This window comes from Anarhichas minor, unplaced genomic scaffold (assembly GCF_050575085.1).
Source record: "Anarhichas minor isolate MPS153535 unplaced genomic scaffold, ASM5057508v1 ptg000047l, whole genome shotgun sequence".
NCBI classification, from domain to species: Eukaryota; Metazoa; Chordata; class Actinopteri; order Perciformes; family Anarhichadidae; genus Anarhichas; species Anarhichas minor.
Genome location: NW_027466493.1, coordinates 957501 through 981500, shown reverse-complemented (window position 1 = coordinate 981500; position 24000 = coordinate 957501). Strand labels below are relative to the sequence as shown.

At 44.5% G+C, this 24000-nt stretch overlaps 2 protein-coding genes and 1 pseudogene across 4 annotated transcripts in view; 2 read left to right on the top strand and 1 right to left on the bottom strand.

The window, feature by feature from the left end:
- Nucleotides 1-17694, top strand: part of brf1b (BRF1 general transcription factor IIIB subunit b) — a 34368-nt gene extending 16674 nt beyond the window's left edge. The window contains exons 11-20 of one of the 3 annotated variants that reach the window (XR_012959372.1): nucleotides 1395-1490; nucleotides 1563-1877; nucleotides 2530-2591; nucleotides 2754-2835; nucleotides 3024-3076; nucleotides 5456-5745; nucleotides 5981-6032; nucleotides 17234-17243; nucleotides 17282-17364; nucleotides 17656-17694. Coding sequence is in view for 2 of the 3 variants with exons in the window: in XM_076112146.1 (XP_075968261.1) it covers nucleotides 1395-1490; nucleotides 1563-1877; nucleotides 2530-2591; nucleotides 2754-2835; nucleotides 3024-3076; nucleotides 5456-5745; nucleotides 5981-6032; nucleotides 12082-12300 (1169 nt within the window). In the remaining variant the exon portion in view is untranslated. Of the gene's footprint in view, nucleotides 1-1394; nucleotides 1491-1562; nucleotides 1878-2529; nucleotides 2592-2753; nucleotides 2836-3023; nucleotides 3077-5455; nucleotides 5746-5980; nucleotides 6033-7896; nucleotides 8063-8627; nucleotides 9011-12081; nucleotides 13455-17233; nucleotides 17244-17281; nucleotides 17365-17655 lie in introns of those variants that run through there. The other 2 variants (XM_076112147.1, XM_076112146.1) reach the window with 2 other exon arrangements.
- On the bottom strand, nucleotides 9019-17275 carry LOC142971588 (activator of 90 kDa heat shock protein ATPase homolog 1-like; annotated as a pseudogene).
- Nucleotides 17287-24000, top strand: part of vipas39 (VPS33B interacting protein, apical-basolateral polarity regulator, spe-39 homolog) — a gene marked incomplete at its 5' end in the record, with an annotated part of 8392 nt that continues 1678 nt past the window's right edge. The window contains 13 exons of the mRNA XM_076112138.1: nucleotides 17287-17364; nucleotides 17656-17761; nucleotides 17853-17990; nucleotides 18075-18113; nucleotides 18262-18326; nucleotides 18458-18514; nucleotides 21009-21101; nucleotides 21198-21231; nucleotides 21365-21467; nucleotides 21616-21643; nucleotides 21833-21906; nucleotides 21991-22066; nucleotides 22639-22773. Of these exons, the coding sequence (XP_075968253.1) occupies nucleotides 17287-17364; nucleotides 17656-17761; nucleotides 17853-17990; nucleotides 18075-18113; nucleotides 18262-18326; nucleotides 18458-18514; nucleotides 21009-21101; nucleotides 21198-21231; nucleotides 21365-21467; nucleotides 21616-21643; nucleotides 21833-21906; nucleotides 21991-22066; nucleotides 22639-22773 (1026 nt within the window). The remainder of the gene's footprint in view (nucleotides 17365-17655; nucleotides 17762-17852; nucleotides 17991-18074; nucleotides 18114-18261; nucleotides 18327-18457; nucleotides 18515-21008; nucleotides 21102-21197; nucleotides 21232-21364; nucleotides 21468-21615; nucleotides 21644-21832; nucleotides 21907-21990; nucleotides 22067-22638; nucleotides 22774-24000) is intronic.

Here is a 24000-nt window from a genome sequence, read left to right as displayed (position 1 = left end):
GGAATTATTCTCTTCTTGAAAGTCTTGTACGGCTAAGCCCTAGGCGCTCTCAGTAGGATGTAACTCTAACACCCTGTATGAATAGTTATGTACATCGTCTATACTTTACTATTGCCTATTGTGAACATTCTCACCATTTATGACGAACACTGCCAAGTCTTCACCCAGGGAACTCACCATAAGCTCCTCTGCATGTTTCAGTCGTCACATCTTATCGCCCCGTTAACGGACAGGGGAAGAGGGTTACACTGTTCTAAAGGACCAGAGTACTTTTTTTGGTTTCAGACACTTACAAAATGTAAGGCTGTGGTTTTATTAAAGATATTCACGCAACCATCACATACAACAATTTAAATTCAATGAAACAGTCACAGTGCTACAAGAACTAATTCTAACACTCCTACTGTAATACGTTTTCCTCTTAATCAGCTTTCACTGATTTGCTATGAGGAATAATGTCCAGGATCTCTCCTTCAAATCTCCCCCTTTTCCTTCTCTCTGCTCTGCTCTGCTGCTTTCCTGTAAGTGCAGGCTCTCTCAGTCAGCTCTCTGACATCCCTGCCTCTTTTGGGGGTCTATCTTTCCTCTGATAGCAAAAGCGTCTTCTATTCCTCGTCACTGAGGGGTAAGACAGTAGAAGGGTCTTCTTGTCCTCTATCCTTTGGGGGTCAGACCCCTAAGGGTCTATTCAAGAAGTCTATCCCATCCTCTAGTTGGGGAAAAAGCCCAACTCTCACAGTCTCTCTGCTGATCTAAGGCTGGCACCTCCTTCATTTCATGTGTCACTCACACATGAGTCCTCCTTCTTTTAGAGCTGACACAGAATGTAACTGGTTTGATCCTGTTCAGAAGAGGAAGGATTGTATAAGTTTTGAGTGACTATTTTATATAAGTCTATGCAGTTTATATGGTTAATCACTTCTATCATAAAGTAAAACAGGTTATATATAGGTTTAATGGTTATACTTTGAATCAAAAAGGTTACAGGTTATAAGAGTTATACTTTTATGCTTTCATACTTTTCTACGATCTTTCAACAATATATAAATATGATGTCATTATTCTAGGCCCGCCCCCTCTGATTCGATTGGTCGACTGATTGGTCTTAAGATCTCTTCAGTGAGTCGTTCTTCATCTCTGGTCAACACTGGATTTAAAGTCTGGTGTGATTCTTTGTGGACTAAGAATGTTTTAATGTCAGACGTACATTATTCTTATTTCCAATGAAACATTAAAATGATTATGATGTGATAGAAGGTGGTATCGTATCTAACAAATACTGAGCCTCCTTTGACTTATTGGGATTTTGATCAAATTTAGATCTTCCAGTTATTTTAGGATTTTTCTGAACAGCTTTTTAACCCTTTGAAGGACTAAACCTTTCATCCTTTCAGGAGAGATCAGCTGCTACAAAGACGAGATAGAGACGGAGCTGGAGAAGAGCCGACCTAAACTCAGAGGAATCTATGCCGCCTACGCCAAAGAGATCGGTCTGTACTGATCCTCAGTCAGTCCACCTCAACATCTGAACCACGTCACCACTCTTCACTTCTTCTTTTCAGACCCCGATGACGTCGAGGTCTCGTCCCAGACCTCTGAACCAGAGGTGCCGGAGGTCGAAGACGCCGATCTTCAAGCTGCCGCCCAACACCTGACCCAGAACTTCCTGTGTGAGGTGATCCAGGAGGAGGAGGGGCGGGGCAAGAAGCCAGATGACGGCAAGCAGGAGGCGGGGTCAGACAAGATGGGGGCGGGGCCTCATCGTCAGGCCGCTCCTCTGGCCGTCATCCTGGGGAAACTGCCGATTGCAGCCGGCCTGAGCCTCCAACAGACCTTCCAGACCTTCACCGAGTCGGACCGGGGCGAGAAACCAGACGGTGTGTATGACGTCATCACTATGTTGTCATTGCGTCATCATTACGTCGTAAATATATCATCATTACATCATAAATACGTTGTCATTACGTCATCATTACATTATCAATACGTCATAATTACGTCATCACTACGTCGTCATTATTGCATCACCACTACGTCATCATTAGATCATAAATACGTCATCACTACGTTGTCATTACGTCATTAAGTTATTATTACGCCATCATCATTACGTCGTCAATACGTCATCACTACGTCGTCATCATTACGTCATCATTACGTTATTATTATTACGTCATCATTACGTCATCACTGCGGCGTCATTACATCATAAATACGTCATTACGTTATTATTACGTCATGTCATCATTACGTCGTTAATATGTCAGCATTACATCGTCATTACGTCATCATTACTTCGTCAATGCGTCATCATTACGTCATCATTACTTTGTCAATGCATCATCATTACATCATAAATACGTCATCATTACGTTATTATTGCGTCATTACGTCGTCATGTCATCATTACGTCGTTAATATGTCAGCATTACATCGTCATTACGTCATCATTACTTTGTCAATGCGTCATCATTAGCTCATGGTAAACAGGTGTAAACAGGTTACCTGTTGATTGTGGTGTTGTTACAGACGAGCAGTCGGAGAGTGGAGAGTTGGACCTGAAGGACATCGATGATCAGGAGATTGATAAGGTAACTTCATTCATTAATCACTGATGTATTGATCCATGTAGCCTCACAAAGGTTTAACACAGAGTTCATCTTCAGTATATTATGAATAAGTAAAGATGCTTTTACTGTGAAAGGAGTGAACAGGATGTGGTGTGTTCTTCTTCTTCTGATTTTCTGCTGCAGTACATCCTGAACGATCGGGAGGTCGAGGTGAAGACGGAGCTCTGGATGAAACAGAACGCAGAATACCTGAAGGAGCAGAAAGGTCATCTTCATCATGGTCTTCATCATAGTCTTCCTCTTTGTGTTATTGACTAATTGTTGGTCCTCTTCATCACGGTCTTCATCATGGTCTTCATCATAGTCTTCATCATGGCCTTCATCATAGTCTTCATCATGGTCTTCCTCTTTGTGTTACTGACTGTGAATCATCTTCATCATGGTCTTCCTCAGAGAAAGAAGAGAGGATCAAGAAGGAGAAGGAACAAGGAACCTATAAAGAGAAGGTGAGTGGGAAGCACAGGGTCTCCCTGCCCGGAGTCCAGGGGCTGTCCTGGGCTCATTGGGGATTAGGACTGGATTACTAACCTGGCTACTGCCTCAGGGACCCCAGACCTTCAGAGACCCCAGACCCTTAGAGACCCTCAGAGATCCCAGACCTTCAGAGACCCTCAGAGACATTACATTACAGTCATTTAGCAGACGCTTTTATCCAAAGCGACTTACAATAAGTGTATTCAACATAGGTATTCAAGAGAACTACTAGTCACCAGAAGTCATAAGTGCATCTCCTTTCTTCAAACAAGGCTCCATGGCCTGGAGATAGGAATGAGCTGTTCCTTTCATTCCCCTGTAGGCTAGCACCAGAGTCTTAAACTGGATGCGAGCTCTTACAGGAAGCCAGTGTAGAGAACGGAGAAGGGAAGTTGTGTGGGAGAACTTGGCGTGATTGAACACCAGACGAGCTGCAGCTTTCTGGACAAGCTCCAGAGGTCTGATGGCCGATGCCGGGGCTCCGGCAAGTAGAGAGTTGCAGTAGTCCAGGTGGGAGATGACAAGAGCCTGGATGAGCTGCAGTAGTCCAGGTGGGAGATGACAAGAGCCTGGATGAGCACCTGCGCCGTCTCGTCAGTGAGGAAGGGGCGAATCCTCCTGATGTTGTAGAGCAGGAATCTGCAGGAGCGTGTAACCGATGCAATGTTTGCTGAGAACGGCAGTTGGTCGTCCAGGCTCACACCCAGTTTCCTCGCAGTCTGAGTTGGTGTCACCACGGTATCATCAATGGAGATGGACAGGTCTCGGTGCGGGCAACCCTTCCCCGGGAGGAACAGTAGCTCGGTTTTGTCCAGGTTGAGCTTGAGGTGGTGTGTCGTCATCCACATCGAGATGTCAGCCAAGCACGCAGCGATGCGTGCCTCCACTTGAGTGTCCCCGGGGGGAAATGACAAGACCAGCTGGGTGTCATCGGCATAACAATGGTAAGAGAAGTCATGCGAGCAAATAACAGAACCCAGAGATGTTGTGTAGAGCAAGAAGAGAAGGGGGCCCAGGACTGAGCCTTGTGGAACCCCCGTAGTCAGCATGCGTGGTTCCGACACGGCTCTCCTCCATGTCACCTGGTAGGATCGACCTGTCAGGTAGGATGCAAACAGGGAGAGTGCAGAGCCTGAGACGCCCATCCCCTCGAGGTTGCAGAGGAGGATCTGGTGGTTCACCGTATCAAACGCCGCAGACAGGTCCAGGAGAATCAGGACAGAGGAGAGAGTTCGCTCTCACGGCGTGAAGCGACTCTGTCACTGCAAGGAGCGCTGTCTCTGTCAAGTGACCCACCTTCAACCCGGACTGGTGGGGGTCCAAGAGGCTGTTCTGGTGGAGATAGGAAGACAGTTGGTTAAAGACAGCACGTTCAAGTGTTTTGGATAGAAAGGGTAGAAGAGAAACCGGTCTGAAGCTCTTGACATCAGAGGGGTCAAGTGATGGTTTTTTCAGAAGGGGGTGACTCTGGAAGTCTTGAAAGCTTTGGGAAAGCATCCTGAAACAAGAGATGTGTTGATGAGGTGGGTGAGGAAAGGAAGGAGTTCAGTCGCAACAGACTGAAGAAGAGGGGAGGGATCAGGTCAAGGGAGCACGTGGTGGGGCGGTTAGATGTAACAAGGTTGAGGATCTCGTTAGGGGAGAGGGGAGCAAGATAGGGTAAGATGAGGTGTGGAGAGGGGAGGGAGAGCTTAGGGGGAAGAGCTGGAGAGGGTAGAGAGGGAGAGGGTGGACAGGGAGAGGGGGGCTGAGAGAAAGAGGATCTGACATAATTGACCTTCTTGTCAAAGAAGTTGGCGAAATTATCAGGGAGAAGGGAGGAAGTAGGAGGAGGAGGTGGGGGTTGGAGGCCCTCAGAGACCCCAGACCTTCAGAGACCCTCAGGGGCCCGAGACCCCAGACCCTCAGAGACCCCAGACCCTTAGAGACCCCAGACCCTCAGGGGCCCTAGACCCTTAGAGACCCTAATAGAGCCCCAGAGACCCCAGACCCTCAGAGACCCCAGATCCTTAGAGACTTTCAGAGACCCCAGACCCTCAGGGGCTCCAGACCCTTAGAGACCCTCAGAGACCCCAGACCCTTAGAGACCTTCAGAAAACCTCGGTGGACCCAGACCCTCAGAGACGCTCAGGGTCCAGTGACCCAACAGGCTACAACGATACATTTAAATAAATCACGCCATCATGTTTTAATCCAAAGATCAAAGAAACACCCATCAATCACAAGACTTTTAATGTGAAAATCCAGCAGGAAGTGTTGAGTTCCTGTATATTAACATATATATATATATATTATACATATATAATAATATACTATGATATTAAATAAAGTTACATTGTGTCCGTCTCCAGCCGAAGAAGTCCAAGAAGAAGAAGGAGCAGATTCAGGCGTTGACGGCGGGCGAGGCCATCGAGAGGATGCTGGAGAAGAAGAAGATCTCCAGTAAGATCAACTACGACGTTCTCAGAGACCTGAACAGCAGAGGGACAGGAAGTGTGGAGGGCAGCAGTCCCAGTAGAGAGACCTCCGACCCCCCCGCCACCGCCGCCACCACACGGAGACGACTCAACCGCCGCCGCCGCAGGAAGACCAGTGACGCTAACCGAGATCTTGCCACTACCACCAGCATCATGGGGAAGAGGTAGATCCTTAGATATATGTATATATATATATTATAGATATATACTGTATATATAAAGATATACATCTAGATATACTGTATGTCTATATACTTTAAGATATATATACATACAAATATATGTATATACATAAAGATACATATCTACATGAAGATATATATAAATATATATACATAAAGATATATATACATAAAGATACATCAATATGAACATTAATGCTCTTCTTGTTCATCTTAGGGTCCGACTCCTTTTGTCCTCCACATCAAAGAAGAAGAAAACAGACGTCCAGGTGAGCAACCGTACATGCTTATTATATATAACTGTATATTATATATAACTGTATATTATATTTAACTGCATATTATATATAACTGTATATTACATATAACTGTATATTATATATAACTTTATATTACATATAACTGTATATTATATTTAACTGCATATTATATATAACTGCATATTATATATAACTGCATATTATATTTAACTGCATATTATATATATAAACTAGTGCTGGGCAACGATTACAATTTTTAATCGCGATTAATCTCATTGTTATGGCAAAGTTCAATAATGAATTATAAAGTAGTGTATTGCGCACTTTTATTTTGAAAGTACTGCTATATGAACAAAAGGGCAATAACATTTGGTTTGTAAACACATCAGGTTGTTGTTAGCAGCAGTGTTCTCTTTACACAGTAGCAGTTCTATCTCTTCACTATCTGTGCTCAGTGTGTGACTGTGTGTGAAACGTTCCACTGCTGTGCAACATGAATAACATGTTTCAGCACGTTTCATCTACATGTGTGTGTTGTGTCTTCATGACAGTCAGAGCATGTGAATGCAGCTCTACTGTTCATCAACATAATGCTGTAACTCAGAGGTGATGATGGTGACCCAGCGATGTCCAGCAGTCTCCAGTGAGAGCAACAGCTGCTGCTCGTTGTAACGCCGTCGCTTTAGTCGTCCTCTCCTTTAACACAACTCGTGTGTTCTTCTGGTGACGGTGCGTCTTGAGGCTCATACGTGACGTCATTTGTTGAGATCCTAAAGCTGCGTTCACACCAAACGAGACGTGAACGCACCTTGAGAACGTTCCTCAGACCGACATCTTCCACAACACTAACCTGCAGTTTGTCTCCACTTCTCTGTAGCATCTGTAAGCTTGTCTTGCTTTAGTTTATCTCTACTTCTCCCACACGCTGCATCAACGTAGTCTGAAGACTTCCTCCACCGTTGCCAGTGAGCAATGGACTTTCAAAATAATAATTTTAAAAAACCTGCGTTAACGCGCGATAAAATAATTGCCGGCGTTAATTAATTAATGCGTTAACGCCCATCACAAATAATAAACATGTATAAATGTTATGTATACTCCTCCAGACTGCTTCAGTTAGTTAGTTTGCCAGCTAGTCTTCAGAGCTGGTTAGTTAACTAGCTAGTCTCCGGGGGTGACTAGTTAGCTAGCTAGTCTTCAGAGCTGGTTAGTTAGCTAGCTAGTCTTTGGAGCTGGTTAGTGAAGTAGCTAGTCTCTGGAGCTGACTAGTTAGCTAGCTAGCCTTCAGAGCTCGTTAGTTAGCGAGGTAGTCTCTGGAGCTGGTTAGTTAGCTAGCTAGTCTCTGGAGCTGACTAGTTAGCTAGCTAGTCTCCGGGGGTGTCTAGTTAACTAGCTAGTCTTCAGAGCTGACTAGTTAACCAGCTAGTCTTCAGAGCTGGTTAGTTAGTGAGCTAGTCTTTGGAGCTGGTTAGTTAGCTAGCTAGTCTCTGGAGCGGGTTAGTTAGCTAGCTAGTCTCTGGAGCTGACTAGTTAGCTAGCTAGTCTCCCGGGGTGACTAGTTAACTAGCTAGTCTTCAGAGCTGGTTAGTTAGCTAGCTAGTCTTTGGAGCTGGTTAGTTAGCCATGAAAACATGGTGGAATTAGTAAGCTAACTAAGTAGCCGTCTGCTGGTTAGCTTTAAAAGTTCTTCACTAGAGCCTCAAATCAAATGATGTGATAATAAGATGACATGTGTAGCTGCAGCCCTCTGAGGTTATGTTTATACATCTTAATATACAAACATATTACATCATACTGTAAATATACATATATCTTTATATAAAAACATATTACATCACAACTTATTTTAAACTCAATGTGTTTCACCTCTAAGGTAGAAAACACTGTCACCATGACAACAGAGACTTCATCCGAAGTGACTACTAAACTTGAACCAGACAGAAGCTCCGCCCCTTCTGCTCCAACCACTGTGGTGGAGGAGGAAGAGGAGGAAGAGGAGGTGGAGGAGGAGTGTGTCAGCGCTCTGCAGCTCGTAGGAGGTCAGTCCAGGCTTTTATTCTGAAAACCTACAGGAAGGAGAGGTCATAGACCCACTGACCACTAATCACTGACCACTAACCACTGACCACTAACTACTGACCACTATCCACTAATCACTAACCACTGACCACTAATCACTGACCACTAATCACTAACCACTAACCACTGACCACTAACCACTGACCACTAATCACTGACCACTAATCACTAACCACTAATCACTGACCACTAATCACTAACCACCGACCACTGACCACTAATCACTGACTACTAATCACTAACCACTAATCACTGACCACTAATCACTAACCACCGACCACTATCCACTGACCACTAATCACTGACCACTAACCACTAATCACTAACCACTGACCACTATCCACTGACCACTAATCACTGACCACTAACCACTAATCACTGACCACTGATAACTAACCACTGACCACTAACGCTATCAGAAGAGGAAACCGTTAACGAAGAAGTATTAATAAAGTTTAATAGATAGTAAAGATTGGTTAGTTGGTTGGTTGATATATTAATTGATTGATTGATTATGTTTTACAGACTATGGCTGTGAGGAGGAGGAAGTCTTCTAGCTCCGCCCTGCTGACCTCTAAACTGGATCAATGTTACAGAAATCCATAACTGATATTTAATTGTTTTTATTGTTCTCTGATCATTTTAATAGATTTGATATCACTGAGCTCATGTTCATATTTTTTTATTGATCTGTTTGAATGTAAATATTAAAACTCACATTCCTGTAAAATATGAAATCCTTCCAGATTCAAATGGCTTTAATGTGTTTTAAATGTTTGTGTTTTTAGTGTTTTTATTGTGTATTTGTCTTATAAATGAATGTGTACTTTGAGTATTTTTACTTTGTTGTTTCTGATGAGAGAAAAAAACATTATTATGTAAAAATATAAATAAAACTGTAAAGGAAATGAGTGTGTTGATGTTTTATTACTTTATTTTCAGTAAACATTTTATTTTTGCTGCTTTGATGAAACAATGAAACAATTTAAAAAAGAATGACTCTGATGACAGAACCAATCAGTCATCGACAGGAATACTTGAACTGTCCAAACTTTATTGACACAATGATTCAGACACAACGGATCAAACCGTTGGTTTAGTTGGTTCTTTTTTTTAAACTTCTGATGGAGCTGGGCTAACACTTAGTCTTCATGCTAAGCTAAACTATGCTAAGCTAAGCTATGCTACCATGCTGTGAGCCTCCATGAAACCTTTGAACTGTTCCTTTAAGACGTTGATGTCACGCTCACGTCATGACACAGTTCAGCCTCTAGGGGGCGGAGCCTCTCAGTATCCAAACACCTGTTTGATGGCCCTGAAGTAGAAGCAGGTCCATCCCTCTCTGGTGGACTCCTCTCCTTCAGGGACTCCTCCACACTCCATCCTCAGCTCCGTCTCGTCTCCTCGCTCCTCCAGCTCCAGACTGACGGAGGCGTAGTGTTCTGAAGGAGACAAAGCTCAGATGTCAGATTGTCCCTGAACTCACCAGCAGAGAAGGTTCTCCTCATCACAGACGTACCACTGGGCCACGTTCTGAGCCGCCACCTCATCTCGATCCTTCGGTTCGGTACCCGAGGGGAGGAGCGGCGGTCTGGTTACCATGGTGATGCGACAACTCTGCACCAATTGGCTGAGCAGCTGTTACCTCACCAGCTGTGTGAACTCTCCTCTGACACTGCCGTCCAACATCTGGAACTGTCCTCCTCTCCGACCGTCCACCTGAGCAGCCGAACAAGTGAACACCTGCACGAACTGAGGAGAAGGTCAAATACATTTATACGTAAGATTTCTTAAAACCGTTTGGAAAGTATTGACTCCTGCAGCCACAAACATTTCACTGGCACTACTCCATCTCGGTCTCTTTAGCAATATTCTCATGGCGTCATTAGAAGCTGCAGTATTGTATTACTACTACGCTGCAATACTACTACAATACTGCATTACTACTACAATACTGCAGTACAATTACAGTACTGCATTACTACTACAAAACTGCAGTACTACTACAATACTTCATTACTAGGCAAGGCAAGTTTATTTGTATAGCACATTTCAACAACAAGGCAATTCAAAGTGCTTCATATAAAACCGTTATGCCTGGTTTTACCCTGATCTGTCCTGGTCTGACCTGGTTTTACCCTGGTGTGACCTGGTTCGGCCTGGTTTTACCCCGGTCTGTTCTGGTCTGACCTGGTTTTACCCTGGTCTGACCTGGTTCGGCCTGGTTTTACCCTGGTCTGTTCTGGTCTGACCTGGTTCGGCCTGGTTTTACCCCGGTCTGTTCTGGTCTGACCTGGTTTTACCCTGTTCTGACCTGGTTCGGGCTGGTTTTACCCTGGCCTGACCTGGTTCGGCCTGGTTTTACCCCGGTCTGTTCTGGTCTGACCTGGTTTTACCCTGGTCTGACCTGGTTCGGCCTGGTTTCACCCTGGTCTGACCTGGTTCGGCCTGGTTTTACCCTGGTCTGTTCTGGTCTGACCTGGTTTTACCCTGGTCTGACCTGGTTTGGCCTGGTTTTACCCTGGTCTGTTCTGGTCTGACCTGGTTTTACCCTGGTCTGTTCTGGTCTGACCTGGTTTTACCCTGGTCTGACCTGGTTCGGCCTGGTTTCACCCTGGTCTGACCTGGTTCGGCCTGGTTTTACTCTGGTCTGTTCTGGCCTGGTACCTCCTGGCTGATGAAGGTCCTGTACAGCTCATCAGGAGACGTTTGGAAGGTTTCCGTCAGATTAAAGGTGCAGGTTTTGATAGGAACACCTGGGAGGGAGGGGGCGGGGCCAGAGGAACACCTGGTGGCGGAACTTTTCTGTAGGACAAAACAAAGAGGTCAGAGGATACTTCCACACTGGTCTCAGCTGAATGTCTGGATGTGTAACTCTACCTGAGCTCTACTGGTCTGGATCTGGTTATTCTGGGTCTGAGCTCTACTGGTCTGGATCTGGTTCTTCTGGGTCTGAGGTCTACTGGTCTGGATCTGGTCCTTCTGGTTCTGAGGTTCAGGTGGCTCCGGTTGGTCGGCCTTAGCGAGGATCATACCTTGACTGAACTCTATGAGGTCACTCAGGTTACTACAGGGATCGTCACTGATTGGTTAGGATAGATGCATTCTGGGTAACAGACCTGATTTGAGCCGGTGGACGAACTCGCCCCCAAAACCCTCCGGACCTCCTGAGCCGGTCTTCTTCATGAGGCGAGGAGCGGTGTGTCGGGCTGGTCTTTGCACAGAGACACCGAGATCTGGACAGGAATAAGGTGATCAATATGATGATCAATTCATCTATCAGTACAGCGATCAATACCAGGAACAGGAAGTAGTACTAACGTCGAGGTCGTCCATGTCGTTCTCGTCCGATAAGTTAGAAACGTCAACGGTTCCTCTGAACTTCACGCCGCTGCTGGACGTCCCTGCAGACAATAAACAGTTAACACCACAGAAGAAGAGCTGGATATCGAACCCAAAGACGTTTTTAACTTTTATCTTCACTTTTATCTTCACGGTGCCACAAACATTTTAGTTATCGGACGCTCATCGTTCTTGTTTTTAGCTTTGAGAAGCTAACATCGCAAAGAGACACAGTACTGTTAAAATAACATGTTAGCATGTTTGTCTTGTTAGCATGTTTGTCATGTTAGCATGTTTGCCATGTTAGCATGTTTGTCTTGTTAGCATATTTGTCATGTTTGCATGTTTGTCTTGTTAGCATGTTTGTCATGTTAGTATGTTTGTCATGTTTGCATGTTTGTCTTGTTAGCATGTTTGTCGTGTTAGCGTGTTTGTCATGTTTGCATGTTTGTCTTGTTTGCATGTTTGTCTTGTTAGCGTGTTTGTCATGTTTGTGTGTGTGTCTTGTTAGCATGTTTGTCTTGTTAGCATGTTTGTCATGATGTCGACAAAAGACTTCAGGCTGACATGGTTCTGCAATACTCCACCTCGCAACTCCTCCAACTCAACAACTTCTCTGCTCCTCTGTTTATCTCAGCCATCAAAACACTTGGACTCCTCCGTCGGCCCCGGTACATCCACAGAGCCTCCCGCAGAAAGTTTGTTTACTCCTGGCCTGATCGCTCAACTCCTGCACGTCATCACCACAACAATCTACACGAGCGAGTTGCCTACCTCCGCCCCCTTACCAGAGCACCCCAGCCTGCCCAAATTCATCCACATCTCAAAATTGCTGTGTTTAACACCCGATCCCTAAACAACAAGGGCCTCTTACTCAGTGAATTCATAACTGACAATAATCTGGACTTTCTCTGTTTAACCGAAACATAGCAAAACCAACAGGATTACTTTTCACTAAACCAAACCACACCCCCTGGATATTCATACATGGACAAGCCACGCCTCCATGGGCGTGGTGGTGGAATAGCCACAATTTCTCGCAAAGGCATCACTACAACTGCAATAACCATCCCGGCTCCCTCCTCATTTGAACACCTTGTTTTTAAACTGTCTGGTCCCAAACCCCTGGTTACTGCAGTCATTTACCGCCCCCCAAAACCTAACCCTGCTTTCCCTTCTGACCTGTCTGAATTTCTCACACAACTTTGCGCCATCTCTCCATCCATTCTGCTACTCGGTGACTTTAACATACACGTCGACTCATCTGACTCCACAACTTCTACAGAACTCCTGGACATCTTTAACTACTTCATCACCCAACATGTCGACTTTCCCACCCATAAAAAAGGACACACACTTGACCTGGTCTGCACCTCCGGCGTTACCATCAGCAATCTAACCAGCATCGACCTCACCATCTCTGACCACCTGGCTATCAACTTGGACATAGACATCCCCACCCCCCATGTTAAGCAGAATCGCACCATAACATTCCGGAACATTAAGTCTATCAACATCTCCTCGCTCTCCTCCACCTTGGCTGCCACTGTCTCTGCCTCTGCCCCTATTTCGACTGCCTCCCCCACTGCCCTGGTCAAGTACTATAATGATGCACTCTCCTCCTGTCTTGACATCATCGCCCCCAAAAAATCCAAACTCATCTCCTTCACCCATTCCGCCCCCTGGTACACTGACTGACTTCGCCTCCTCAAAGTGCAGGGCCATCAACTCTTGGAACGTCTTGCCAAAAAAACTTACTGTTCACCTTGATGCCTTCAAACTCCACCAACAACAATATAAAGATGCCCTGAACACCGCTCGCTCCTCTCACTACTCCTCCATTATCCAATCTGGCTCCAACAACCCCAAAACGCTTTTCTCCACCATCAACAGACTCCTCAAGCCCATGGACACCATCTCCACCTCCTTCACCACCAGCAAATGCAACTCATTTCTATCCTTCTTCAATGACAAAATCATTGCAATACACAACCAGCTGGCAGCCCCCACCCCCCCCCCCCCCCCCCCCCCCAAGCCCTCAACATGACTCTCCCCTACTTCCAAGCCACTCACTCTCATCCTTCAGTTCAATCACTGAAATGGACCTCTCCTCCATACTCTCCAGCATGAAGACCTCCACCTGTGCCCTTGACCCCCTCCCCTCTTCCTTAGTCAAGGCCTGCCTCCCCACACTCTCCCCTCTCGTCACCAACATCATCAACTCCTCACTGTCTTCAGGTCTCATACCCCCCACACTCAAGATCGCTGCTGTCACCCCCGTGTTGAAAGAACCTGGTCTTGACCCCGACATCCCCAACAACTACCGGCCCATCTCCAACGTCCCCTACCTGTTCAAAGTCCTTGAGAGAGCCGTTGCATCACAACTCAAGTCCCACCTCAATCTCCATAATCTCTACGAACCCTTCCAATCCGGCTTCCGTTCAAAACACAGCACAGAAACCGCCCTACTGAAAATCACAAATGATATACTTCTCTCTGCTGACTCTGGATTCCTCACCATCCTCATCCTCCTTGACCTCAGCGCCGCCTTCGACACTATCAACCACTCCATCCTCCTCTCACGTCTCCAGTACTCCCTTGGCATAACTGGCACTGCCCTCTCCTGGTTCACCTCATATCTCTCAGACCGACATCAATTAATTGCAATAAACAACTGTAAATCCTCCACCTCCCCAGTCACCTACGGTGTCCCCCAAGGTTCCGTGCTTGGTCCCCTCCTCTTCATCATTTACATCCTTCCCCTTGGACAAATCATCCGTCGTCAAGGTCTCAACTTCCACTGCTACGCTGACGACACCCAACTCTACTTCTCCACCAAGACCGTCACCCACTCCACTCTCACCACCTGTCTCACTGATATAAAATCATGGATGCAACAGAACTTTCTCAAACTCAACTGCAACAAATCTGAAATACTCATCATCGGCCCTAACTCCCTCACCCGCTCAGCCCAGCCCTTCTCCCTCAACATTGATGGCTCCATCGTCACCCCCACCACCCAGGTCCGCAAACTCTGTATCATCCTCGACCCCACCCTCTCTTTCCTACCTCACGCCAACCACATCACCAAAACTGCCTTCTTTCACCTCAGGAACATTGCACGCCTCCGACCCTCCCTGTCCTCTGCCACCACAGAAATTATCATCCATGCCCTCATAACCTCCAGACTCGACTACTGCAACAGCATCCTCTATGGTTCTCCCAACAAAATCATCAATAAACTCCAATATGTTCAGAACTCTGCCGCTCGACTGCTCACTTCCACCCGCCGCTATGATCACATCACCCCAGTCCTTCACAACCTCCACTGGCTCCCGGTCAAATACAGAGTAGACTTCAAAATACTACTCACCACCTACAAAGCCCTAAACAACCTGGCCCCTCCCTACCTTTCAGAGCTCCTCCCCCTCCACGCCCCAACCCGTTGCCTCAGGTCCGCCGGTGCAAACACTCTGAAGACCATCAGGACCAAGCGCCGGACCTGGGGTGACAGGGCCTTCTCAGCTACTGCACCTCCCCTCTGGAACACCCTCCCCATCCACATCCGTGAGGCTCCCTCCCTATCATCATTCAAACAAGCCCTCAAAACCCACCTCTTCAAACTCACCTTCACCTGCTAACCCCTGCACCCTACCCTCCACTACATGACCCATTCAGCACAGCTTCTCCAGTCATTCTTTTATTATTATTTTTTTTTTCTATTTTTTTGTTTGTTTGTTTGTTCTGTTTGTCTCTGCCTTGTAAAGCGTCTTTGGGTATTTTGAAAGGCACTATAGAAAATTGATTTATTATTATTATTATTATTATTATTATGTCGTCATCAGTGACATCATCACTGACCCAGCCAGCTGGCCCTCAGCCTCCACTCATAGAAGAAGAAGAGTTTTCCTCTCCGGTTGTTGATGGAAGATTCTCCTTCAAGTCTGTCGACTTCCGTCAGCTCAACTACACCCTCCGGCCCTTTAAGAGAGACTCCTAGGAGGAGGTCACGGAGGAGCACCGAGGAGCAGTAGCTCACATCACGCTCTGTCCTAAGGAGGAGGAGGAGGGGTAGTAGTAGTAGGAGGAGGAGGAGGAGGTAATAGAAATAGAATGAGTTGATGATGCAGCGCTAGTCATATAGCCTCGCCCTCCTCTGACAGGACATTTAAAAATATCTGAACAGCTGGAGGATCGAATAACAAACACACTCTATTATATATTATACTATATTATAATATATAATAATATTATAATATAGTATGTTATAATATTAGATATTATAGTATATTATAATATATTATATAGTATAATATATATATAGTATATATTATACTATCTGTATTATAATATATAATACACTATATTATATATTATAATAGATTATATTATACACTATTATAATATATAATATATTATAATATAATAATAACTTGTTTTACATCTGTCAGATGATGTTTGAGTTTCTTCTCTGTGGTCCACTAATAATAATAATAATAATGACAATAGTAACAATAATAATAATGACAATAGTAATAATGATAATAATAATAGTAGTAATAATAATAATAATAATAAATACAGACCAGTGCCAGTTGTTGACGTTTGTTCCGTCTGCTCTCTGCTCAACGATCCATTGAGGATCTCCTTCACCCCATTTAGCCATCAGAGTACTGAGTACTACTGTAGTATATGTACTGTACTAATATACTGTAGTAGTACTTGCTGTAGTATTACTGCTGTACTGACTGCAGTATTACTGCTGTACTTGCTGTAGTATTACTGCTGTACTTGCTGTAGTATCACTGCTGTACTTGCTGTAGTATTACTGCTGTACTGACCGTAGTAGTACTGCTGTACTGACTGTAGTGTTACTGCTGTACTTGCTGTAGTATTACTGCTGTACTGACCGTAGTAGTACTGCTGTACTGACTGTAGTATTACTGCTGTACTTACTGTACTTGTATTCTGACCAGCTGTCCTTAAACGTCTGAGTCTCTGACTTTTCAGATGAAACTTGAAACCATAATTTTTAAATATTTTTAAATTCTTTGAATGAAAGATTAAATAAAATAAATTTATTTATATTTGGTTCATATTTTATTAGGTTGACGTCATAAAAACTTCTGTTAATATTTTACTTTAGTTATTATATCTTTAATTATTATATTTGTAATTATTACCGGAGCTTTGAGCTTATCACTGTTCGGCTGTTTCATTGTTCACTACAACTCCCAGCAGCCTGCGCGCTGCCGGAAGTCGTGAAGCCTCCGTCAAAGAAGAAGAGTAGCAGCTACAACTGAAGGTAAACACAGCTGATCGGTTCCGATCGATTATCGTGTTTTAAACTCATGTATGTTGGATCAAAGAACATATTCTGTGTGCGCGTGAGGACAACTACTGTTCCCGCCGTTTGTCAACGTGGAACAAAGAGTTACATCCGGGTTACACACTGGTGTATCTGTTAGCATGCTAACATGCTAACAGATACATCCAAGCTGGGACACAGAATACACATAATACACAGAATATACACACAGAATGAATATACACTCAGAATATACACTCAGAATACACAGAATATACACACAGAATGAATATAAACGCAGAATATACACAGAATACACAGAATATACACAGAGTAGAATACACACAGAATGCATAAAATATACACGTAAATACACAGGTGAACATCAGCCAGCTGACATGTTAGCTTCTGACTCTAACATCTCGTGAAGCTCTTCTTCTTCGTCTTGACAGTTTAAATAAAGTTTTCTTTGTTTGTCCAGATGATGAAGAGTAAAGCAGACGAGGAAGACTACTGGAACAGCTCCAAGTTTAAGCAGACGAGGAAGACTACTGGAACAGCTCCAAGTTTAAAGCCTTCACCTTCGATGATGAAGATGACGAGTTCAGCCGGGTGAGACCCAAATCTACCTGTACAGGTGTACTGACAGACAGGTGCACTGACCCACAGGTGTACAGACCCACAGGTGTACAGACCCACAGGTGTACTGACCCACAGGTGCACTGACAGACAGGTGCACAGACACACAGGTGCACAGACACACAGGTGCACTGACACACAGGTGCACAGACACACAGGTGCACTGACAGACAGGTGCACTGACACACAGGTGCACTGACAGACAGGTGCACAGACACACAGGTGCACTGACAGACCTTGAAGTGTTGACATTGTGTTCTCCAGTTAAAGGAGTCGAAGCGGGCGGTGAACAGCATTCGCTGCCTGGTGGAGGAAGACGATGATGAAGAAGAGGTGGAGAAGGTCAGCTGGAGTGGAGAACCTGTCGGCAGTAAGACATCACTGTTGTTATTAAAACACCTAGTTAGAATCGTGAGCTGTGATTGGCTGCAGGGTTACGATCATTTCCTGTGTCTCCTCAGGTATTTCCTGGTCGGTCAGTGAGACGGCAGCGTCCAATCAGAAAACAGACAGAGAGCCCGCCTTCCCCAAAATCAACACAGATACAGTGACGATCAGCAAGAGTCACTCAGGATACTCTCTGAGCTCTCTATTCAAAGGTGAGACAGATGAGACAGACAGGTGAGACAGGTGGACAGACAGGTGACTGAAACACACTGAAGGTTAAATCTGTTTCTCTGCAGGAAAAACGAAAGGAGGAAACTTCCAGTCGTTCACTGACTGTGAGTGAACTACACTCTGAGAGTGAGAGAGAGACAGAGTGTGAGAGACTGAAAGAGTTAGAGAGAGAGTGAAAGAGTAAGAGAGCGAGGTAGAAAGTGAGCTTATGGATGAGTGACTTAGACTGATGTTGATGTTTGTGTGTTTTAGTGCTCAGTGACTCGTCTGTCAGGCTCTACGCTCCAGAACTCAGAAAACCCAAATCAGAATACAAGGTAATCTGATTAAGGACTAATAATCTGATTAAAGTAATCTGATTTAAAGACTGTTTAAAGACTGTAAAGATGCTCATCAGGTTCTTTTTTTCTGGTGTACTAATGATGATGTCATCATGTTGTGTCATCAGGACTATGTCAGTGATTGGTCGCCTGAAGAAACGGTCCAGAGAATGCAGCAGGGAAAGGTAAGGTAGTATTACAGTGGTTGTGTTACAGAGGTAGTGTTACAGAGGTAGTGTTACAGAGGTAGTGTTACAGAGGTAGTGTTACAGGGGTAGTGTTACAGGGGTAGTGTTACAGGGGTAGTGTTACAGGTGTAGTGTTACAGGTGTAGTGTTACAGGGGTAGCGTTACAGAGGTAGCGTTACAGGGGTAGTGTTACAGGGGTAGTGTTACAGGGGTAGCGTTACAGGGGTAGTGTTACAGGGGTAGCGTTACAGAGGTAGCGTTACAGGGGTAGTGTTACAGGGGTAGTGTTACAGGGGTAGCGTTACAGGGGTAGTGTTACAGGGGTAGCGTTACAGAGGTAGCGTTACAGGGGTAGTGTTACAGGGGTAGTGTTACAGGGGTAGTGTTACAGATAAGTGTAGATTTGTGTTATGTACACAACTGCTCTGTAACGATGAGTATTAATGTGATATCTCATTAGAAAGCTACGGTTCTTGTAATTCGATTTATGCAAACCATTTCAAGATACAATAACAACAGCAGGTACAGTTAACGTCTCTGTCAAACAAGCACTCCAAAAATAGCCGATAAAATATCTCCGTGACTCACCGATTATGATTCATAACGTTTCCCTTGTGCATGCTAGTCCAGCAAAAACGGTCTTGCTAGGTGGCTAAGGGTCCTCTCGATCGAATCCAGTAAAAGATTTAGTCCAAAACACATTAGTACGTCCATAAAGACCCACGGGGGGCTGTTGCATCATTTCAAATTAGCCAGCAGATATGATAACTCGCTATCATATTTCAGTCATAATTTCACTTTTCATGTCAACAGACCGGAGATTTTCATCGCAAAATGGAGGCTGCATTCCGCCGGTTAGATTGACACCTCATTTGACCCAATAGAAGCTTCTATAGCCCAGTCACATTCTGGAACAGCCAACGAGAGTCCGCTTTGAAAGACAATGCCCGCCTCTCTTCTTTGAGTAATGCTCGAGCCAATCGCAACAGATTCCATTGAATCTCAGGCTCCATATAGCCAATGAAATTACGAAGACAAGGATATGCAGATTCAGCAGATTGCATGTTGGGAAAGTTTTCAAAACTGAAATTCAAAACCGTGAGTCAAGTACCTGAGACCGATTATCAAGAGCAAAGTCTGGTTCATGAGAATTTTCAAGAATCTGTGAAAGTTGACAATGGTTAAATATCTTATAGTTAACCATACATCGACATAAACAAACTATAGTTTGAATTTCGGACACGTGGTGACGGCGAGCCTCCAAATGCGTTTTTTACGCGGCCGCACTCTTAGTAAACCACGTGTAAAATATTAATTTTCTGTCGTATTGTAACCAAGTGGAACTGACGGGGTGACACTATTGGGTCCGGCGGACCAGTAATGAGGTGCACGGGCCTGATTAGGTGAAAAGATGCACCTGCTGGCAATTCGCGGCCGTTGTCTTTCTCTCCGCCGTCACGAGCGGCTGTGTGTGACTCTGCTCTGTCTCCGCCGCCACAAGCGGGGGTGCCGAGTCCAACTACTTCCTCTCCCACAACAAGCATAGACGTAGCGTGACGCCGCATGAGAAGTTGCGTCGTTGGCGCAGTGTCTGGGAGGCATCCGTTACGGAGGGGACAGCGTGTGTTCGGGGGAGGCTGACTCGGAGCTTCCTGAGCAGCTTCCAATGGTAGCTGAGGGGGAATCCAAGTGGGGGTGGCTGGGTTGCTGAACATTCGTTAGTGGGACGCTGCCTTGGTTTGTTGTTTTGTTTGTTTTGCATTAAATTGTTTGAGGCCGATCTTAGTGCACGGTCTGTGAACTCCTCCTGCCCGCTAAACCAGCTGTCACTGGTTGCTTCACACAGTTAGATTGGTATTAATAAAAGATTTATATTTTTATAACACTGCTTCCTGTGTGGATGTGCCTTTACGGTGTTTTGAATCGGATTTCTGTGGTAACGGGGGTGCTACAGTATTGTTATCAAATTCTAACTTCTACAGGTACTATGACCCCATGCTACCGTACCAGTGTATTTTCCAGCTAATAAGTCCCAGCCATAGATAACTGCTGCCATCTGTTGGCCAAAACAAATCCAGGCGGAAATAAAAACCTTCTTTTTCAGTGTGTTGTAAACTCCATAGCTCAATGCCAGTAGCACTTACAGTGATTCTGACTGATTGTGAAGAAACTTCAGAGTGTTACCGTTCAATAGAGACTAAAATCATACATGTACTCCCAATGGTTCAATAAGAGCTGTCAGTTTACTTTGGGTACGCTTTGGATAGGCGTTTTAGGCAAATTTTACAGGAGTGATAAGAGGTTTTAAACTATAATGTGTATCTCATGTACTTCTGTCTCAGTATCTCATGGAGTACTTCTGTCTCAGTATCTCATGTAGTACTTCTGTCTCAGTGTCTCATGTAGTACTTCTGTCTCAGTGTCTCATGTAGTACTTCTGTCTTAGTATCTCATGTAGTACCACGTTGTATTTCTCTGTGTATGTTTCAGGTTGTGTCTCTAGAGAAGTTTCGTTCTCTTCAGGATAAACTGTTGCTGCTGGATTACGCTGTCACTGCTCACGATGGAAACGTCATCACTGCTGTAACTTTATTCATCATTTGATCCACAACAATTTTAAAAAATGATTGTCGATTTTATTAAAAATAACTGACATGTTTTTTTTGTTTGTTTTTTCAGGTTTTAATATATTTAAAGAGGACTCTGAGTAAAGGTGAGCCTGTTGGTTCCGACTTTTGATCAGTCAGACTTAAGGTGAGCCTGTTGGTTCCGACTTTTGATCAGTCAGACTTGGTCCTGGATCAGTCAGACCTGGTGTTATTGACTCTGTGTGTTTTCTTGCTTAGAGGTTTTGTTTCGGGAGCTGGAGTCCAGACAGACGGCTCTGAGACATCTGATCCACTATCTGACTGAAACCAGAGACCAGAGGCTGCTGCTGGAGCTGTTCAGGTATCTACTCACACCTGAACCCGTCTCTACTCACACCTGAACCCGTCTCTACTCACACCTGAACCTGTACCTGTGCACACCTGAACTCACCTGGTGTGATGTCCATGTCCAGTGTTTATCTGAAGTGTTCTGTTATTCTGGTCCTCAGAGCTCTGGGCCGGATGGAGGATGTGGCGGTACGTATAAACACAGTACTATTACACCAGCAGTACATAGTTCTAGTACTAATACACCAGCAGTCCACAGTTCTAGTACTAATACACCAGCAGTCCACAGTTCCAGTACTAATACACCAGCAGTACACAGTTCTAGTACTAAAGTATTGGTGGTACACATGTCTGACCTAACTGTGTCCATGGCGACAGCTGTTGCAGTACAAAGAACACCTGAGCATCGCTGATGAAAACAAGAGGCGGGACTTTCTGAAGAGCTGCCTCAGGTGACTCTTGTACTTGTAGTGTACAAATATACAAATATTAAACTAAGGAACTTTACTTACTTTATCACATTTGTTTGTTTCCAGTCTTCCATTTTCTCCAGAAGATTCCTCTCATGTTCAGGATCACTACACTCTGCTGGAGAGACAAGTTATCATCGAGGTAAAGAACACACAAAACCAGTTTCACCCAGTATTAGTCTGTCTTACACCAGCATTAGTCTGTCTTAAACCAGTATTAGTCTGTCTTATACCAGCATTAGTCTGTCTTAAACCAGTATTAGTCTGTCTTAAACCAGTATTAGTCTGTCTTAAACCGGCATTAGTCTGTCTTAAACCGGCATTAGCCTGTCTTAAACCGGCATTATTCTGTCTTAAACCGGCGTTAGTCTGTCTTAAACCGGCGTTAGTCTGTCTTAAACCGGTGTTAGCCTGTCTTAAACCGGCATTAGTCTGTCTTAAACCGGCGTTAGTCTGTCTTAAACCGGCGTTAGCCTGTCTTAAACCGGCATTAGTCTGTCTTAAACCGGCGTTAGTCTGTCTTAAATCGGCATTAGTCTGTCTTAAACTGGCGTTAGTCTGTCTTAAACTGGCGTTAGTCTGTCTTAAACCGGCGTTAGACTGTCTTTAACCGGTGTTAGACTGTCTTTAACCAGTATTACTTGTGTGATATTGACTTTCCATCAGTCAGCTCTCCCAGTTTACTCAAGTTTAAACTGTCTATATTGTTTCTAGACCACCGACCGACAGGCAGAACGTGGTGGAAAGGTGGAAGTTTTCCAGAAGTTTCCCAGAAAAGCTTCGATCCTCAACATGCCGCTGATCACGACACTCTATTACTGCTGCTTCTACCACTACAACGAGTCAGAGGTTAGTTTGAGTTTAACTAAACCAGACTCTACTGGGTCCTGATTCAGAAAGGAACCAGATTATTGAAACCAGTTTGACTGAACCAGATTATTGAAACCAGTTTAACTGAACCAGATTATTGAAACCAGAATGACTGAACCAGAACCTCTTAATGCCCGCGTGCCGTCGGAGTGTTAACTGTACAACTGCTATGTATAGGTGGGCACTGATGCGACATGTCTTTGGAAAGCTAAGATTCTTGTGATTTGATTTATGCAAACCTTTTCAAGATACAATCACAACAGCAGGTACACTCAACGCCTCCGTCAGCCCACCAACCCACAAACAAACAGTTACAAAATCGAGGCAACTCACCGATGAAGCCTCATAGTATTCCAGCCATCCATAATATTCCAACAAAAACGCTCTTGTTACATTAACAAAGGTCCAGACGATCCAATCCAGTAAAATATTCAGTCCAAAACACATTATTACCATAAATACCCACGGACTGATGTTGCATCATTTCATATTAGCCGGCAGATATGCCTAAATATCTATATATTTTCTAACGTAACCAGTTCACATGTAAACATTAACGGTCTCTGGGTCTCAAAATGGCGGCTGCACTCTGACCTTTTGATTGACACCTCACTTGACCCAATAGGAGCTTACAACAGCCTACAACAGCCAACGGGAGTTTGCGTTGAAGGAAAGTGCCTGCCCCTCTTCTTTCGTGTAAAGCTCGAGCCAATTGCAACCGATCGTTGTGATGACTGATGCTTCGTATAGCCAATGAAATTTCGAAAATAACAATATACAGCTTCAGGGGTTATATTTACAACCAGAACACGGAAGTCACCTGCGTAACCGCGAGTCAGGTCCCTGAAAAACGTGTGAAATATTAATTTTCTGTGGTATTGTTATCAGATCTGAACCTGGACTAGGTAAGGCTTCATGCTGTGGTCCCATTGTGTTTTACAGCTAATAAGCCACAGCTATAGTCATCTGCAGGCATCTGTTTGCAAAGAAATATTCAGGCAGAAATAAAAACCTTCGACTTCAGTGTGTTCAAAGTTCTATTACTCAATGCCAGTAGCACTTACAGTGATTCTGACTGTGGGGGAAAAAACTTCAGAGTGTTACCTTTCAATAGAGACCAGAACCATGCATGTACTCCAAATGGTTCAAGAACAGCTTTCAGTTTACTTTGGGTACGCCTTGGATAGGCGTTTTAGGCTACTTTTA